The sequence below is a fragment of the Ptychodera flava genome, chromosome 12, assembly GCF_041260155.1.
Source record: "Ptychodera flava strain L36383 chromosome 12, AS_Pfla_20210202, whole genome shotgun sequence".
NCBI lineage: Eukaryota > Metazoa > Hemichordata > Enteropneusta > Ptychoderidae > Ptychodera > Ptychodera flava.
The window spans coordinates 6,746,820-6,765,712 of NC_091939.1; the positions used below are offsets into that span (position 1 = coordinate 6,746,820).

At 36.2% G+C, this 18,893-nt stretch overlaps 2 protein-coding genes across 4 annotated transcripts in view; one reads left to right on the top strand and one right to left on the bottom strand.

The window, feature by feature from the left end:
* Positions 1–5,688, top strand: part of LOC139144826 (ganglioside-induced differentiation-associated protein 1-like) — a 20,117-nt gene extending 14,429 nt beyond the window's left edge. For both annotated transcript variants that reach the window (XM_070715618.1, XM_070715619.1), the window contains exons 3-6: positions 1,415–1,607; positions 2,773–2,943; positions 3,289–3,501; positions 3,799–5,688. In XM_070715618.1, coding sequence (XP_070571719.1) covers positions 1,415–1,607; positions 2,773–2,943; positions 3,289–3,501; positions 3,799–4,103 — 882 coding nt within the window. In that variant the 3' untranslated portion in view covers positions 4,104–5,688. The remainder of the gene's footprint in view (positions 1–1,414; positions 1,608–2,772; positions 2,944–3,288; positions 3,502–3,798) is intronic.
* Positions 5,679–15,050, bottom strand: LOC139144825 (pseudouridylate synthase RPUSD4, mitochondrial-like). 2 transcript variants are annotated; one of them, XM_070715616.1, is made up of 9 exons: positions 14,388–15,050; positions 12,685–12,813; positions 9,849–9,893; positions 8,665–8,863; positions 7,834–7,868; positions 7,390–7,439; positions 7,065–7,206; positions 6,646–6,743; positions 5,679–6,396 (listed from the first exon to the last, which is right to left on the bottom strand). In XM_070715616.1, exons 1-9 carry the CDS (start codon positions 15,043–15,045, stop codon positions 6,211–6,213), a joined length of 1,542 nt encoding a protein of 513 aa, XP_070571717.1. In that variant the 5' UTR covers positions 15,046–15,050; the 3' UTR covers positions 5,679–6,210. The 2 variants fall into 2 exon arrangements, with proteins under 2 accessions (XP_070571717.1, XP_070571718.1); XM_070715617.1 differs by lacking the exon at positions 9,849–9,893 and having other exon boundaries at positions 5,681–6,396; positions 14,388–15,049.
* Positions 15,051–18,893: the final 3,843 nt, after the last annotated feature.

Here is an 18,893-nt window from a genome sequence, read left to right on the forward strand (position 1 = left end):
GTTATTACCTTTGGCCAAGTCCTTCAAGATATATATACCAAACTGTGAAATCCCATTAGATATGCAAATTATAAATTAGCTGACATGAAAATGTGAAATGACTTTCAATATTGTTTTAACCTGGTATAATCATCAATGTATATAGCATGTTTTGCCAAATTGAATCAAGTAAATCTAAGTATATATCCCTAATTGGAAAAGATCATTAAATATGCAAATAAGGAATTGGCTGAAGTAAAAATGCTTAATAATTTTCAATAATGTTGCATCATAGAATCTTCAATGTATGTAGCAAGTTTAATGAACTTCGGTCCAGTCAATTCAGATATATATCCCTAATTAAGAAAATTCATTAAATATGCAAATTAGGAATTGGCTGAAGTAAAAATGCTTAATGATTTTCAGTAATATTGTATCATAGTAGCATCAATATATGTAGCAAGTTTCATCAACTTTGGTCCAGTCAATTGAGATATATATCCCTAATTAGCAAAGTTCATTAAATATGCAAATTGGGAATTGGCTGAAGTTAAAATGCTTAATGACTTTCAATAATGTTAAATCATAGTATCTTCAATATACATACCAAGTTTGGTCAATTTTGATAAAGTCAAATCAGATATATATCCCTAATTAGGAAAGTTCATTAAATATGCAAATCAGCAATTATTTCATGTCAGCCCTTAATGGTTCCCGCTGCTAATATATCTTGGTGTGATTAACATTTGTAGCATGTCTCATCAAATTGTGCGCAATAGTTGTCAATGTATAGCCGTTTTTTCTAAAATCATTAATTATGCAAATGAGCAAAAAGTAAGCAACCCACACCCACCAAAAACTAATTAGTTCTTGCAATTTGCAAACTGAATTTATGTACCACATTTGAGTCTGATCTGATAAGCCGGTTTTGAGATATGGAGCGTACAGACAGACAGACAGACACACAGACAGACAGACATCGCTGCGACATATGTTCATGTGTGTGATCACGTGAGCAAAAAATTGCTAACTAACAAATGAAAAAAACACATAAATAAAAACCCAAATAAATTTTTCAAAAATACGTTACTTAAAAAATTAATATGAGATCCCAGCAAAGCAGGGCTACCAGTTTTCAGTCTGTCTTTTATTCAAGTGGACCGTAATATTTTAAAATCTTGTGTTTTAATATTACTATACTAACAATAACTCACATGAAGAATATGACAAAATTTTGCTTATGCAGTATGTAAGTGGTGCTCATGGCTAACTTGCCAGTGGTAAAAATTTCCCCAAGTTACTTTTTGTGTTCTCCAATGTATTAAAATCACGTACTTAGGAATTTGTCATGTGTTCCTGTAATTGTTTTCAACAATGGATTTTTCTGTCGTTATTTCAATACATTTGTTGAAAAGATAATCAATTTATTTTGCAGTCCTTGTTGACAATTGAGGAAAAAGGACTTGATTTCAAGAAGCGGATACTTATTCTCCATCTCAAGGAACATTTGGAACCTTGGTATTTGGACATCAATATCAAAGGAGAAGTTCCTGCAATAACTCATGGTGACCATAGTGTATCTGACTCAAACCAAATACTGGATTACCTGGATAAAGAATTTCCAGAATGTAGGTATTTGACTGACAAAATAGATATTTCTTGTAGAAGAATTTGCCCACGGTGAGACTAAAACAAAGGGCATTGAAGAACTGAATGATGGTATTTCTGAAAACGGTGAGCACGAGAGCAGTATTTTCAGTCCAGAATTGAGTGAAGGACAGTGTAACCTCTCAAGAGTAGAGTGATGGACAGTCTTATCCGTACAAAATGGGTTGAGCATTTTCTGAACTACACAATAGGGTAGAGGACATATTTTAACGGCAAAATAGGGTGAGGACATAATTTTTAGTGTACACTGCAAAATAGGGCAAATGACAATATTCATATGGCTTTATAGTGAAGAACACTATTTTCATGACAGTGTAGGTTGAAAAACCATTTCCATAACAGAATAGACTGAAGGACAATATTTTCATGATGGAATAGAGTGAAGGACAGCATTTTTTATGCAAAATAGGGTGATAAATATGATTAAAGACTTTAGTTTCATTACAGTGTATAATGTTACAGTGTACCACTTTCACGAGGAATCATGGGTAAAATACGGTGCTTATATGGCAGAATATGGTGAGAAACAGTATTTCCACTGTAAATTAGGGAGAAGAACGATTTTATAGTGCATAGTATCGTGAAGGACACTATTTTCACTACAGAGCAGGGCAAAGGTCACTATTTTCACTGCAGAATTTTGTGAAGGACAGCATTCTTACAGTAATTAGGCAACAAAGAACAAATCAGTGCAGCATATCATGGAGGACAGCATTTTTAATGCAAAATTGAGCGAAGGACAATTTTATAACGCTGAATATGATGTGGGACAATATATGGCATCACTACACCAAAAATTAGCTTAATACGTGCAGCGGTTTTGGAGTTTTTGTATTGGACGGACAGACATTCATCCATATATACATACATACATACATACATACAGACAGACAGACAGACAGACAGACATCTCACATACAGACTTTTTTCAACCATATAACCTCCCAATTGCCATATATGTATGGCAAATGGGAGCTAAAAACGAAATTCAGAGTCAACATTTCATGTTTTACCAGCTCTCTTATGTGAAAGAAATTTTGAAACATGAAAATATACAATTTTAGGTTTTTGATATTAGGCACATGATACATAATATTGGAATGCATGTATTTGAATTTCTTCCAGCTCCAAGATTGCAACCAGACGAGACTACTCCAGCAGGGAGAAAGGTCAAGCAATGGAGAAATCACATTGAGGATTTGAACATTAGCAGAATTACGTTCGGAAGCATAAAACACAGAAATGAACTGACAAAGAATGCTCTTGCACCAACTACTAGTTTAAGATTTGTTGAAGGTTGGTGACACACACACACACACACACACACACACACATATATATATATATATAAAATCTGTGCCTGCATCATTTTCTACAAGAATATATTGTCACAGTAGTTCCCTACCCAAAATATCCCTGGTCCTTAAAGACCCTTTAAGTTTTCCTGCAGGCAACATTATACGTTTCTGTTACTTGAAGTCACCACTGCAAACTATTTGACCTCTCTGATATGTTGATACTATGGTAGAACATTAAACCGTGCAGGTAAGAATCTTTAACTGAATTTAGTTTAGCAATAACTGTGTTCTTCATATCTTGTAGTAAAACTCCATAGATTATACATGCATTTTTTTTCAATAGGATCTGGAAAGAATCCAGATGCAGAGTTTGAAGCTTTGATGAAGAAATATCCAAAATACAAAGAAGTCTACGAAAAGAAGATAGCTAAATGGAGATCATTGCGGGAGAGGATCAATGATTATGATATAGTCGTCGGTGAAATTAAAAGGCTTGACGTACTCCTTGATGAAATTGAAAAACAACTTGAGGAAACGAAGGCTCAAAGTGGGTCAGGTAAGAATATTGTAACTCCAGAGAAACTTCCATTTGCAGGTATCCTCAGGAAATTGAGTTTTGTATTTTGTTGTGCTCACGTGAACACATGATATCATTTGAGGAAATATGCCTATAAAACTAGTGAAGGATAAGAGTTTTCTGTCGGTTGACAATTAAGGAATGTTTAACAAATTTAATTTTTCCTAATAATTTTTCTTTTTTTAAAAAAAACTAATAGCAGCACGTTTATCATACACTGTGACATTTACCTGTTCTGTTCTAACGGTTTACTTATCAACTGTTCTTGAATATCAGGTGAGGAACACTGGCTTCTCGGCCATGCGTTCACAGCAGCTGATGTATATTTGGCTGTATTGCTGGACAGATTGAAATATGTTGGATTGCTACATCATTTCCACGGATCCAAACCTCTGTTGACTGCATATTATGAACAGCTCCATCAACGAGAAACCTTCTTGAAGAGTTGTGTTAACCTACCCAGCAGGCTCACATCAGTGATGATACCAATGATGATATCAAAGATGAAAAAGATGGCACCTATAACCATTGGCACTGGAGTTGTTGCCACTGCCCTAGTGTATGGCTTCTTTTACGTATAGAGAAGAAAACAGATTTATTTCCTTGTTTTATAGCTTCCTGGTTTATTTTCATTTGCACTGAATTCATCGCAAAGAACTGACAATTTTCAACTAATTGTAACTTCCACATGCTCTCCATAAATATATGACAGTCTTTGTAAATTTTAATGCAAAAGTGAAAGTTGGAAAGTGAAAAAAGAGGAAATTGGGGAGATCAGCTGGCCAGATCTATTGATTAAAGGGACAAAGTCAGCCATTTTTCATGAATTTTGTTTGATACGAGATATTACTTATATTGTTTGACATGTTGAAAGACACTGAATGAATGGGTGAACATGCATATATTCGACCCCGGTTTTAGACACGATACATGAAACCATCGCGAAAATGAATTAATGCTCATGACCATTAATTCATTTTCGCAATGGTTTCGTCTACCGTCTCTAAAACCAGAATCAAATATATGCATGGTCACCCATTCATTCAGTATCTTTCAACATGTCAAACAATATAAGTAGTATCTCATATCAAGCAAAATTCATGAAAAATGGCTGACTTTGTCCCTTTAAATCTAGGTGTGTTTTTTTTGGTTGTGATGTGAATTACATAATCAAGCGCAACTTAGAAAGTTTGATTTCTTCTATCATGTCCCTCTATGCTTGTATTGAAAATATCCTGAAATGTTGGTCTGCAAGAAATTTAACTCTGTATGGTAAAATAGTGAATGTATAAAGTTTAGCAGCTTAGAAACTTACTTATGTTGTCAAGTTATGCATTGTACCTTATGGATTTTCTGTACTTGATTGGCTGTTTTGCACGCTTTTTGTGGGGCTGGAAGTTTGAGTGAGTAAAATCCCACACTATATTTGGAGAGTAATGTGGAATCAATGCACCTGACGTTTTCAGTCAGAATAAGGTGCTGAGAGGATCTTGGGCTGAGTGAAAGGTTTAGCATCAGATCCTATCAACTGCCTCTCACAGTCATGGAAATTAGTTCCCTTTCACTATTTGTTTAACCCTTTCATCGCCATGGTTTGGCCCAGCCCCATTGTTGATGATGGTGACTGTGGACCTGTTTACAGGGAATCGGGGTGAACAGTTTAAGATGGCATTGCTGATTTAATGTTTCTGATTACTTTTGCCTAGGCCAAGCATTTTCAATGTTTTATTTTAGAAAATTTGGAAATGTCTCATCCCTGTTTTTCCAGGAGAAGTATTCAAATGTTTTGGAACATGGTCTAACAATCCTTTTTCACCATGTTCAATCATATACTGTCACTTTTACAGACATAGCAATACTTTTAAAAGCCAGCACTGTTGAAGATTAGTCCTTCACTTGTTAATAAGAAAACATATATCATTCTGGGCTAACAAATAAGGCTAGAGGTTTGGTTATCTCATATGAAGACCACTATTGGACCAAAATATGTTCCTTAAAGACAATGAACTCCTGCACTTTAAGGAAATAAATATTTACTTATAAATCGAGTGATAAATATCAACAAAAATATGATATTGCCTTCAATTTTTCTGTATTTCTACACTGTAGTTTGTCAATGACAGATATCAAATACGAATAAATCCACTTCAATAGTTATGAGTAAAACTGGTTTTTGTTGTGTATTTATTCATTTAACTGCAAATTTTCACTATTGGTAACAACTAATGATTTTATAAAATTGAAATAATGACACTATGACAACAAGATGTTAACATGATGCAAAATCCAAGTTGGCCATGTCAAGATGAGGACAACAATATTAAACGCAAATGTCAAAGAACTCCTGCAATCAAAATGACCAAAATCTCCTTTTACCCCCCAAAATCAAATTTGATATCTTTCAATTTTGTTCCACTTTTAGTATGTCACTACACAGTATTCCCCTGTGCAAAACATGGAGGATAATTGAGGTTTAAGCTACTTTTCATTTTATTTTGACTAGACTTTAGGTTTTATGAATAAGTCTTTCAAATGATATCAGTATTGTTTGAACAGGAAAGTATCCTGTGAAAGATGCAATGCATGATGGTAGTCCAGCAGAAACTATCTTTTTATTTTTAACTATCATTTGATGAGAGTGATGGCATAGCGCCCTCAATGATCATATTCTAGAGAATGCCAGACCAACTACACTCTGATATTCAGCCGTCTCATGTTCTTGACAAAATGTGAAGGAAGTCCGGCAGAAATGAATAGATTTCTGCCATCACGGAATTGAGGTATGATGAGTTGTTTTGCATGCAGGTGCATGGGTATTGTCCTGGCTTTAGACTGTCTCATCCCAAGCTTTTGAAGCATATCCCCAGGTATTTTCTGTCGTATCAAAGGAAAATTTACAAATTGTTAGGAATTAGCAGTGCGTATAGTATGTTCTGGCTTGATTTTGAGTTTCTGACAATTATGAAGAACAATTCTGTCATTTTTCGGATTCACACTAACCAAAAGATGGCATACTTTCAGGAACATCAAATCACATTACACATTAAAAGTATCTGACTGAATGAAGTCAAACTTTATGAAGTTATCAGAGTTAATAGGAAGGCTGAGTGAATTCACACTAACCTGTGGTGCAAGTCTGTCGTTATGTGAGTATTTATGGTCTCCCAGAATGGGACATCCCAGGCCAACAGCAAGGTGACATCGGATCTGATGCTTAATCCCTGAAAGACCAGAAGAAAATGAATCAATTCACATATTCCATGCATAGTCTACCTTCCACTTTTGATAGTCACTCCTTCACAGAAAGATGAAAGTGGGGTTAAAAAGGAGTCAAGTGCAGGTTTCATAAAGTTCAGAATCATTGTTGCAGAAAGTGAGATAGACAGTTTCAGTTTCAAGGAAAACTTGTGAAAGAGTAATGCTTGTATCATTCACTGATTACAATAAATTGAAGGTTCATTCCTGTATCATGGAAATCATGGGAATTCAAATATTGGGAGATCATTTTCCAATTGGTGTGTGTGCATGTGAAAGAGTATTACCTGTTTCTGGTTGTAGTTCAACCAGTGCGCAGTTTCCTTCATTGGCAAGCACTCTGTAGTTAGTGATGGCCTTGACACCTTTACCGCTTGGTAAATTACTCAAGTCTTTGTACTCCAAGCTGAAGTCTGGCCTCAGAACCATCTGACAAGGAAAAGAAAAACTGTACAAAGTGCCCAAAAAACATCAAAGTTCTTTCAAGCGCAGATAAATAAAGTTTACTTCATAACAATGGGAAGTGAATAATAATGATTTTTTTTTTCTAATCATAGTAAATCTATTGAAGTATCAATGTGCTATCAAAGTTGCATGAAAATCAGAACTTACTCGTTTCTTTCCAACAACTTCTCCTTCAGCCATTGGTATATCTACTACACCTGAAACATTAACGCCAACAAATTATGTGAAATGGCAAATGTTAAAGCTTCACTGGCTGGGACTTGACTTGTACCATCCATCCCACAGGGCCCTCTATAAAGTTCATACTTTTCAGGTGGAAGTGATGACTCTTACTAAGTTGTTGCTTTGATGAAAATACATGTCACACAGATAGAATCCTGTTTATTTACTATGAAAGACATGCTAACAGGAACATGTAGGACACATTGCATTTTATTGATCCAAATGACGTAAAACACAGATTAAGTGGCTAGATTATGCCAGCAAGTGTGTCCATGAGTACTAGTATGTGCATGTATGCACATGTGTGTGTGTCTGTCTGTGCATCTATCAGAATACAAGCAACTTAATACACAAGCTTTCCAGACTTACCTTCACTTGGTTCTGGAATTCTAATGGTTAATACCCTGAAAGCAGAAAATCAACACAACACAGATCATCAGTTTATGTTTTATCTAACATTGCAGTGTGACTTTACTTCTGTAAAATGCGACAGCCTTTTTTACAAAGAGTTGGCGGCAATAATTTCACTTTCAAGTTTCACTTTTGTTAATACACTGGATCAGCTAAACAGAGATCCCACATTTCAAACAGTCATGAAATCAGCGAGAAGACATCTTGAAAGAAGTACACACTTTAAATGGGAATCAGAAAGTTTAAAATGTTAAAATCTAGGTACACATTATTTCACAACAAACAAACTTGATGCAAAATACAGTAAACTGTCAGTCTTTTTGGTTATCATTTATTGCTGACTGACATCGTAAAATTATCTGATGTTCAAGTGACAGAACATCAAGAAACCATTCTTTCCAATGTAGAACATAAGATTAGTGGGCACAGACAATTTGACACTGATCACTGGTAACCTACGGGTCATTAAGGTCAGGATTGATTAAAGAGTAAATACAAATGAAAACACCTTTCATTTTAGTTCTTATCTTAAGGTTAATATCAACTTACCTTAATTTATGTGCTTTTCATAAACAAAGATTTCAGGGTATTGTGGACTCTCTGTTTTTACTTTCCACTTGTATGAATATTTGCAATAACCACTAACCACTATCAGTGGTTCAGGCTGGTCCTACTTAAATTTGTAAATCCCAAATGTCCCATGGACCTGGTAATGTATTACCTTGAATGGAAATGATTATTGGACCAGTTTAATGTCATATTACAATAACAAATGTGGGAAAACATTACCAGTACTTCTTGACAACTTGGTGGTGTCTGAACAAAGAATTCAGCTGCCTTGCAGTGATTTCAGACTTGGCAAGCAGCATGACTCCCGTTGTCTCTTTGTCAAGTCGATGTACCAGGTGAAGCTTTTGAAGATTCTTGTCTATCAACTTTGCCAAAAGTTGTAAAGTGTCGTTGACATTGTTTTTAATGCCCGGTCCTCCTATGGTAGAAAGATTTAGCAAAGCAATTGATATGAGTAATAGTACACTGATTTAAACAATATCTATACAGTATCATTGACCATACATGTAGTAGATCAGTGATATCAGGAAAAAGGCTATCTGCAGATTGAAAGTAAATTCCTTTGATAGGATGGGGAACATAAGTGAGAATCCTTGCTCGGTATCATACTTTCATGTCTATGTAGTGTACATGCACAGCCTGTGAGCAAACAACATGATTCTGAATTCAAACAGGATATCATCAGGTTTACCCCCTCTCCTTCTATACCATATTTTAGAGTAGCCCCATTGTTAACAGCAAATGTAAGAAAAGTTCATTAAAACTGAGAATATATTAGAAGCCTACACAAATCATTCACACTTCATGCATACAAGTTCAAACTGCTTTGCAGACGAGTGTGGAAAAAAGCTCTAGTTGATAGTCTTTCGGTGTACCGTATCTTTCTGCAGATTGGTCACTGTGGATAGGTAGATTGAGGGGTTTAGTAAACTATGTATACATCATAGGCAGAAATCATTGTACGGAATGCCACTATCAGCACTCTCTGTACATCAAGATCTCAAGATATCATTGTAGAGTGGGATACGGCATATGTTTGTGTTTATTTAAAGAGGGGTCTAATTAAATAGGGTGAATTGGTAAAACTGTGCATTCCAGAAAAAACATTGCGAATTTTGCTAGAATATAAGAACACTATGAAGAAAGACTTGAATATAGAGAGGGTTGACATTTTGAAAGCTACCACCTAAAATGTTACTAGAGATAAGGCATTGAACTGTACAGCTGCCTTCATTTCTGATGCTTCAATGTGCGAATTAATAAGTCGGGAAAAAAAACACTATTGAGAAAACAAAATCATCCGTAGCAAAATGGTACATCTGTGACTTTTTTGGATTTGCAATGAGGAGTTTTCACAATACCGTGATATCTAACCCAACTGCTATGGAGACATGAATACGTACCATGTGATGGCAGGCCATAGGGTTTATCAATGGCAATAACATCCTCTGTTGGAAATGAGAAAACAGTATTTTTTGTCAGAACGCATCCAGCTAGTAAAACAGTTTCAAAGTTCAATACAAAAACTTATGAAAACAGTCTCGTATATTTTGGTATATAGCAATTAACAGCACAATTATAAATATTGACAAAATGAGATTGCTGCTAGCAAACCAAAAGTGTCAAAGGTCATAACTTTTCACCTGAAAATCAAATATCAAGGCATAAGGGACCTTCTCAGATTGTCGCATATGTTCATGAAACAAAATTCCTTCATTTACATCAAAACCCCCTCCCCAAAAACGAAAGCTCAAAAGTGAAATATTGATGCCTGCCTGAGAGTACAATGTAGCATTTTGCTATAGCTATGAAGAATGTGTTTACCCTGACTACATCACATCGTCGAGTAATCGGTCAAATTTGAGTACTAACCGCCATCAGTATGACACGAACAAGTTGGAAATAGTTACAGCAAAATTTGTTCGAAAGAGTGTGCAGTTTTTGTTAAATTTACACACAATATAAGAGGACTTGTAATAAAAAAAAATAAAAGTGTGAAAGTGAAGTTCACTAATTGATGGAGGTCAAAACCCCTCTCCCGTAAACAAATAAATTTCGCTTTTTGAACTTATGTTACAATCTGAAACGGTCCCTTAGGAACAGCTGGTTTTTGATCATGACATGCTCAATGCAGATCATATTGGTATCCCATGGTGGTTAACGCAACTATTCGATTAGACCATTTTTTGAGACCAGAAAGCATAAAATCAGATAGAGGTAATTCTTGAATAATATTTTCACCACAAATACCAAAAGTAGCCTCAAAATATACTGAGGAGGTATTAAGCCCCAGGATTTTACAAACTTACCAAAGGAATCAAATTAAATTTGGGAACTGACTTTTTTCCAGAACTAATCAATTTTGTCACATTTTGAACAAATCTAAATAAGGTCACTGCCAAGGACAATATACATATCATTATATTTGAACCAGTATTTTCTGATGTAATTTGATAGAGATTAAAATGTGACACAAATTAGATTTCTAATGCCCATCTTGTTGATAACCTGTTTTCAGTTGGAGTACACGTTTTGTTAGTGCAAAAATCCGAGATTTGTGAATGTGTTATTAGCAATGTCTGCTGTCATTATTACTTTTTAATTAAATGAAAGAGCCATCGTGATCATCATATCAACTAAAAACTCTAAAAACTCATACAGGTGCGTCCTAAAATTTACACATTTCAATATGAATCTAGCTGTAACACCCACGGCCATCAAGCTGTTGATAATGCATAATTAACAAAAGCAAAGAAATTCTGTTGTATGACAACGGGATGATTAACCCTTTGAGTGCTGTAATTTTTCCACCAAAACTTTATTGCAACATTTTACCAGCTTTTATGAATTTTTCTATAATTTTTTAAATAATTTTGGACCAAATGGATATCAAATTTCATTGGCTACAATTTTTTATCAATATTTTTGCAAAAATCTGAAAAAAAATTGACTGATCAGAAGTACATTTTATAAAGGCAACAAAAATTGACTTTGGCGCTCAGAGGGTTAATGACGGTTTAAAACCAGCACCCTCTGCTGCATTTGTACAGTGTACTACACAATGTTTCTACAAGCAATTTCCCACCAAAGGAGCTTATTGTGCTAGGTATTTCAAATCCTTCACTACAAATGCCAAATGGAAAACATCATATAATCACTATAGAATACACTGATTTTGTTTGTAGGTTGAATTTTTTGTATGCATCAAGTCGGCTTAATGTTCAAAATTCAGACAGCTGTAGGTGTGTTGCCATGGCATGGGTGACGAATCAAAATGGAGAGAGCACACTGGAACTGGGATGCAGCAGTGGTATCTCCCATGATGCTGTTCAAACACCAGTGAAAAGGTTTACTCTAGTTATCGATGATTACTTTCCATGAACAAACTTCAGAGCATTTTCGACTTATCAACTGCAGATTGCCAATTGAGCAAGTTCTGATGTATATGTGCATCGGCATGTATATGACAAAGCAAACTAGCGCCATAAGGAGAGCTGATCACTTGACACTGCAAATTATCAAATGTTTGGATTGCCAAAAATGGAGGCAAGACCCTCATTTGAAGGTTACAATGTTGTGTAGGGTTAGAAAGTATGTATCTCCACACAAGAATCATTTGTAAAAGAAGTTGACCTCACAAATCTAATATGCTGTGATTTCATTGCACAACAAATGATCTGATACAAACAATTTCACTTTTTCTTGCTGTATAGTATAATTAAGCAATAAAGCACACCCAGTGATGGTATACCACGAGATTTTGACCAGTTCACGACATACATGCACAAACGATAGCGAGTGCATATATGAAATGAACTGGTCAAAATCGTGTGGTATACCGTCGCTGGGTGTGATTTATTGCTATTATATCATAACAGTATATTGAAATTCTGGCTTGGAAAGTCAAAAACAGACTTTTGCTCAAGCTGAGAGCTTGCGCGTATGCCGGCCGTGGTATATCGCCAATATACCACGGTTCTTTTCGCGTCTCGACCAATCAGATCGCTGCATTTGCGCCATCAATATACTGGTATGATATAATAGTGTGTATAGCATGTTTTATTTATTTCATATCTATTTCTTTAGTTTTTTTACTTCTTTCATATTTTATGATGGAAATCATGACATGATAAATGTTATTTCTTCTGTTAACTGTAACATCTGTTTACCCAATAAAGAGCGGTGCAGGTTTTGACAAAATCAATATCTATTTACAAACTTGGCGTATTCACAACTTACCATGGTCATAAATGACACAGTCTTTCAGAATCTTGGCAACAACATACGGCGACAGCTTACTGAGGTCTTGAGTTTGGTGAGATAAGACTCTAAACCCTTGGCTATCAATTCTTCCAATGGATGAAACATCTGTAGATACAACGTCCATAATATGTTTTAAAGGTATACTGTCACCTGTTCCAACTTTGCCACAGTTACCATGAAAAGAGAAAATCTAACAAATCACAGATTTTAAGCGGGTGGCCGCTTTTTAAAAACAGTGCCTTCAAATGGGCATTTTGAATACCAAGGAACGCCCCTTTGACCATATATGGGCATATTTAGATTACAGATGACTATATATCTTTAATAAACATTACATATTAGACTAACAAATCACATATGAGGCAAAGAAGCATTCATTTCAATTGAGTTTACATGTAGTGTGAGTCGTTATGCTGAACTTCGATCAAAGATCATATAATGTGTTGCTATTAAAATATCTTTAAGTTTTCTCAGACATTCTACATTCTTTGAATTGTACCCATTAAACAGAACATCTAGCATTTTACTGCATTAGAACATTCATCCATGAAAGGATGAGTGAATGAATTTAAACAAGAACTTCCCCTGTAAAAGCCGGATTATCATAAATCTATGCAAATGTAAAATAGCCATGCTACTGATTGGCCGTGCCATGTTTGGTCCCAGAATCCCAAAATTTTGCCATGTTTTAGGCGTTCATTGTCATTGAATCTTGCATATGATGTCTGTGAATATATAACGACTAAAGTTGAGCTGCAAATAAACCGAAAAAAAGTTTCAGTTTATGTCTGAGAACGCATATGACATATGTTATGTTTCAAAATGTATTCCATGTGCGACCATTTGACCCCTCTTTGCACATGTCATGAAAGTGCCCATCATGATTATTCAAATCATAAGCTTACTGTCAAAGCGATGCTATGAGAAAAACTCCCACCCAGAGTATGCAAATAGCTGCATTACATGTATGCAGCAAGCCAAATATCATGATGTATATCACCTGCCCAAGAGATGAAACTTCAGATCATAATTGACAGTGCGAAACCCATAGTTAAGAACATCATCATTATTGGGTGACATGGTCATGAGCTGCCACCATGGGTAAGCTACGACTGTGACATTGCTCTTGCTCCAATCCATTGTTGATCTTCTATGAAACGGTTTGTAAAATTTTCTAAAGACAATTTCTGTTGAACAGTTCACATCATGCATAGGGAAGAAATTTTAATGTCTGGGTAAAGTCTTGTTTTTGCCTCTATAGAACTCTGCAGAAATGAAATCAGCTGTGGCTACGTATTCTCCAGACAAAGTTACTTGCAGTAATTGAACATGTAGAACAAAGAATTATAGCTTGAAAAGTCAACAAGAAGGATCCTTTACTTTTATGTCCATGGTTGGAGGGACTGTGTATAATTATGGAGGCAAAAGTACCTGTATGGTATAATTAAGAGTCTGTGTATTAAATTAGGAAAGAAATCCCCACACCCGATTTTCTTTTTCTTAGCTAGGATATACAACACTTTTAAGCATGCTAACCCTAAAACTAACCCTAACCCTAATTCTAAACCCCTCCAAAAGTTGTATTTGATGTGCTTCTTCCAAGGAAAGTCCACGATTAACGTGATTTCCAGGGGTGGTGGCCTAAAGGAACTTTTGCCTTAAATTATTGTATACCTTACCGACATTATCAGTTGCATCGTCTGTCACTGTATTCTGAGTGATCTTTGGTTTTCCTTCTTGGATTCTCTTTCTTATTTGTTTGGCAAGCTTTTCGGCAGAAATTTCAGAGTCCTGCGATTCTGCAACGTTCAGCGAACGTTGTGGTCTCTTTCTTGATGAATCTACAACGATGTCGTCTGCCTCTGGTATATGTTTGTTATGAATAACACGCGTCAACCGAGTAACCGCGTTCCGCTGTCGTCTTCTTCGCCTGTTACTCCCACCAGTATCACGATCCATTGTATTACCTACATTTTCAAATTTGTCAAAATTACCTTCTTGATTAAGTCCAAAGAAGTCCTCATCCGGATTTTGTATCTTGTCACTCGGAACCCCATCTGTCGATTGTATTTCTCGTGTACAAAACAAACACTTGCCACAAGACATCCATGCAGTCCTATGACTATGTTCAGAAGAGTTAACTTTGAGCGAGGACTTAAATGATGAAGTTTTGAAGAAAGAGAGTTGAAAAAGACCATCATAACTATGGAAACCGCGTCTACTGATATGTTTCTCATGACATTTTGTGACAGTTCGGAAGTACTTCGCCATATGTAGACATTTGGATTTCATTTCTCTCGTTAGCGCTCGACACGCGTTCGCCGTGGGCGCTGCCATCTTGAAATAACCCTGAACTTTGACCCTGACTGGAAGCTTCATGAGGGCGCCATCCACGAACGTAAAGTTGGCGTCATACTCATCCTCCTCCTCTCAGCCTCAGGGGTCACGAGAAAATGAGGATGAGGATGACGCTAGAGCGTCAGCTTCACCGGCGTCAGATCCGATATTCCCAAATGCGTCTGATGGAATGATAAGTGTAAAAACGACTTTAAAAATGTGCTCCTAGTTTCATATCACTGTAAATGTTAATCAAAACACAGTGGGATTTGTATTTCATAATATTTAGTAATCTCTCCTCTTAATATCCGTTTCTCACGATGTAGTTATAACGCAACATTCTTAGCCCTTAATTTCCTTAAAGTTCAACGGTTGTATGTTTAATACGTTGACTCTTCAGGTCTCAAGTCATAGTTATACAAGTTAATTGTTTATTGTCCTCTGAATAATTAGGGCTTTCATATCGCCTCTCATGGTGGCGATTTTTACACATTTCGGACCATGTACGATAAAACCTGTCTAAACTGAACCCTGCAGGGACTGAGAAAATTGTCCTGTTTGGAGAGGTGTTCGCACAGGGAATAAGAGAGTAATCTTGTTGTTGTTGTTGTTGTTGTTGTTGTTGTTGTTGTTGTTGTTGTTGATGATGATGATGATGATGATGATGACGATAATAAAAAATATTAAAAAACAATTTGTCATTCCACAGTCCCTCGTGGGCTATTCAGCTCTGGGACTATTCGCCCCATAGACGAGTGTACAGAAGAGAGAAACAACCTCGCTTCTGTACACTCGTCTATGGGGCGAATTGTCCCAGAGCTGAATAGCCCACCAAACGACTGTGGTCATTCCTTGCTGTTGTTTGTCGATGTTGTAGACAATTGTAAAAGAAAACCGTAATCGTGACCAAAAAACGACGAAGGTCGCCCAACGTCACTCCCGTCATAGTAGGACGGGAGTGATGTTGGGCGACCTACGTCATTTTTTGGTCACGATTACGGTTTTCTTTTACAATTATCTACAACATCGACAAACAACAGCAAGGAATGACACATTGTTTTTTAATATTTTTTATTATCGTCATCATCATCATCATCACCACCATCAACAACAACAATCAACAACAACAACAACAACAACAACAACAAGAAGATTACTCTATTCCCTGTGGTGTTCGGTTTATTCAGGTCCTGTTAATATAGAGTTCTATTGGAATGGGACTTGGAAAAGTTTCCAGTTTAGACAGGGTTCAGTTTAGACAGGTTTCACTGTATAGCTTTTTTGCACCAATTTTTGGAAAACCTTAACGCAAGAGTTGAGAGGATAACTATGGAAGACCGGTCACGACATGCGACATGCAAGTTTTTTTAAACTGCGACCTGGGAGTTCTTAAACTGCGACGTGCGAGTTGCAAAACTAATATGGCGTTTGCATACATGTCATTTCGTTCTCCTCCTAACGATGGATTACAGAGGTAGAGACGAGCTTATTTCTGCATACTTCTACAATGGCTACACCCTGGGAGAAATAGCGGCCACGTTAGGACTCCGACATGATGGAAGACCGGTCACGACCTGCGACATACGACCTGCGTCTTTAACTGTGATCTGTGACCTAACCCTAACCCTAACCCTACCCTAACCCTAACCCCGAACGCTAACTAACCCTAAGTTATGCCATTACAATTTTTCTGTCCCTTGGCCTAACCTCCAGGGTTGAGAGCGAAGTAAGGGACTGGTCAGTTTCATCGACCTGAGGGGAGGGCGGTGGATTATTTTTTGCTGACGTCAAAAAGTGGCTGACCCAACTATTCCAAATTTTGAAAACAGGGTGACCCCCTGTTCCAAATTTCGAAAATAGGGTGACCCCCCAGACGCGACAACTGTAAAACAAAAGGTGGACACAAATTTTATATAAATTATAATAATTATTATATATATATATATATATATATATATATATATATATATATATATATATATATACAAAATGTATACAATGTGCCCTCCCGGTTATCACCATAATGGCTTTATGGCAACCTCTGAACTTGGGCACAGAGAGTACGGTTACACATTGTTGAGGATTGAAAATATGGACTCACCAGAGTGCTCAAAACGGCAACACGTACCATGAGCGAAGCATAGTGCCAACAGTGAACGCCCCTTATATTACGCAAGAGGCTACCCAACAATCTCAGAGTGCTCTAACTACTATTAAAGCAGTGAGCGAAATACATATATATATATATATATATATATATATATATATATATATATATATATATATATATATATATATATATATATATATATATATATAATATTTTACATACATTTATATTTTATTACCAGTAACAGTCATTCTGTGTTTTAAAGACATTGTTGACATGTCAGTTGTAAGATAGGAATTTCAAAGTGTCAATCTTAAAGTTTGAATATAGTTCATTTTGAATGAGCTGTGAATGTATTTTACACTTTCTATGCTTAACCAGATGTCCTGAACTGTTGTACAGAAATTGATGTCAATCATTAATATCAAAGAGTAAAAAGCAGTAAATCAAAAATTTTGATGGGTGTTAAGACTTGCCAGCCATCCAATTAAATCTCCTGAGGAGCATAAGAGAGGCATTTTAGCCAAATCTGATGTGTGCAGTGTCTGAGATGACTTTTTCTTGTAACATTGAAACCATAAAAGCACAGCTAACTATGACAAAAACTGCCTTTTTAACTGTTATTTTGGTCATCAAAAAGCATCATTCTACAGAAAACCTGATACACAAAGGAAAACAGTTGCATAAATGAGAACGAAAGATATCTTGTCATTTTTCTATCTCTAAAATAAGTCACTGTATCAAATATCTATTGTGAAATATTTGTGCATGTTGCTTTCTCATACTGAATTCTCATAGAGAGAACAGAAATGTATCAGGAATTTGCAATGTCTTGATATCACATGAAATGCAGATTTCATAACGGTACACTTTCACTTAGCAAACATCAAGATATCTGTGGCATATATCTCTGATTTATTAAAGTATAGTACCTGAAGGGCGAGGAGAAAAATATGAAACATCCTGATATCTCTGATATATATGTCTTGTATATTAAAGTCATGCACAGGTAGGACGTGCTGAAAAATGTCTGATATATTAAAGTAATGCGCTCGAAGAGCATGCTGATAAATATTGAACATACATATATCTCTGATATATGTATGCTTGATATGTTAAAGTTGGGTGTGCTGAAAAATATGTCTGATTATTAAAGTTACGCGCCCAAAGAGCGCGCCGAAAAATACAACTGAATGATGAAATTTGAGGCTGACACGATGCATTTTAGGCAATGATGAGCCTGTGTCGAAATTCAAAACACACTGAACCCCCCCTCCCTATTGGGCATTTCAAAAAAATGGTGACACCCCTATCACCAAAGTCAAAAACAGGGTGAAACCCCCCCCCCATGAATCCACCGCCCCCCCCCCCACCCCAGGCCGAAGAAACTGACCAGTCCCAAGGCTTTTTACGAGAGAAAACCTAACCCCTAACCCTAACCCTAACCCCTAAACCTAACCGCAGATCGCAGTTTTAAAAACTCGCATGTCGCATGTCGTGAGCGGTCTTCCATAGTTACCAACAAACACATCCACGGATCCATGGACTGAAAATTACGAACATTTCTAAAAACTAGTCTATATGAGATATTCTAACGATAAAATATTACTTGCGAACCAGTTTTACGATTCAAAACAAAGTTGAGAAAGAATGGCGTTGTTATTTTCTTAAGTTACGGGCGAATTTTATCATTTATCCGTCATCGGGCAGCGTAACTTCGGCAATCTTCGGATACGAC

What these genes read in the sequence shown, in the direction of transcription:
- LOC139144825 (XM_070715616.1), bottom strand. Translation starts at nt 15,045, where the DNA reads ATGGCAGCGCCCACGGCGAACGCGTGTCGAGCGCTAACGAGAGAAATG. An exon ending in AATTCCAGAACCAAGTGAAG is followed by an intron (nt 7,440 to 7,833) that starts GTAAGTCTGGAA and finishes TTAATGTTTCAG; the next exon opens with GTGTAGTAGATATACCAATG. An exon ending in ACGACAGACTTGCACCACAG is followed by an intron (nt 6,397 to 6,645) that starts GTTAGTGTGAAT and finishes TTGATACGACAG; the next exon opens with AAAATACCTGGGGATATGCT.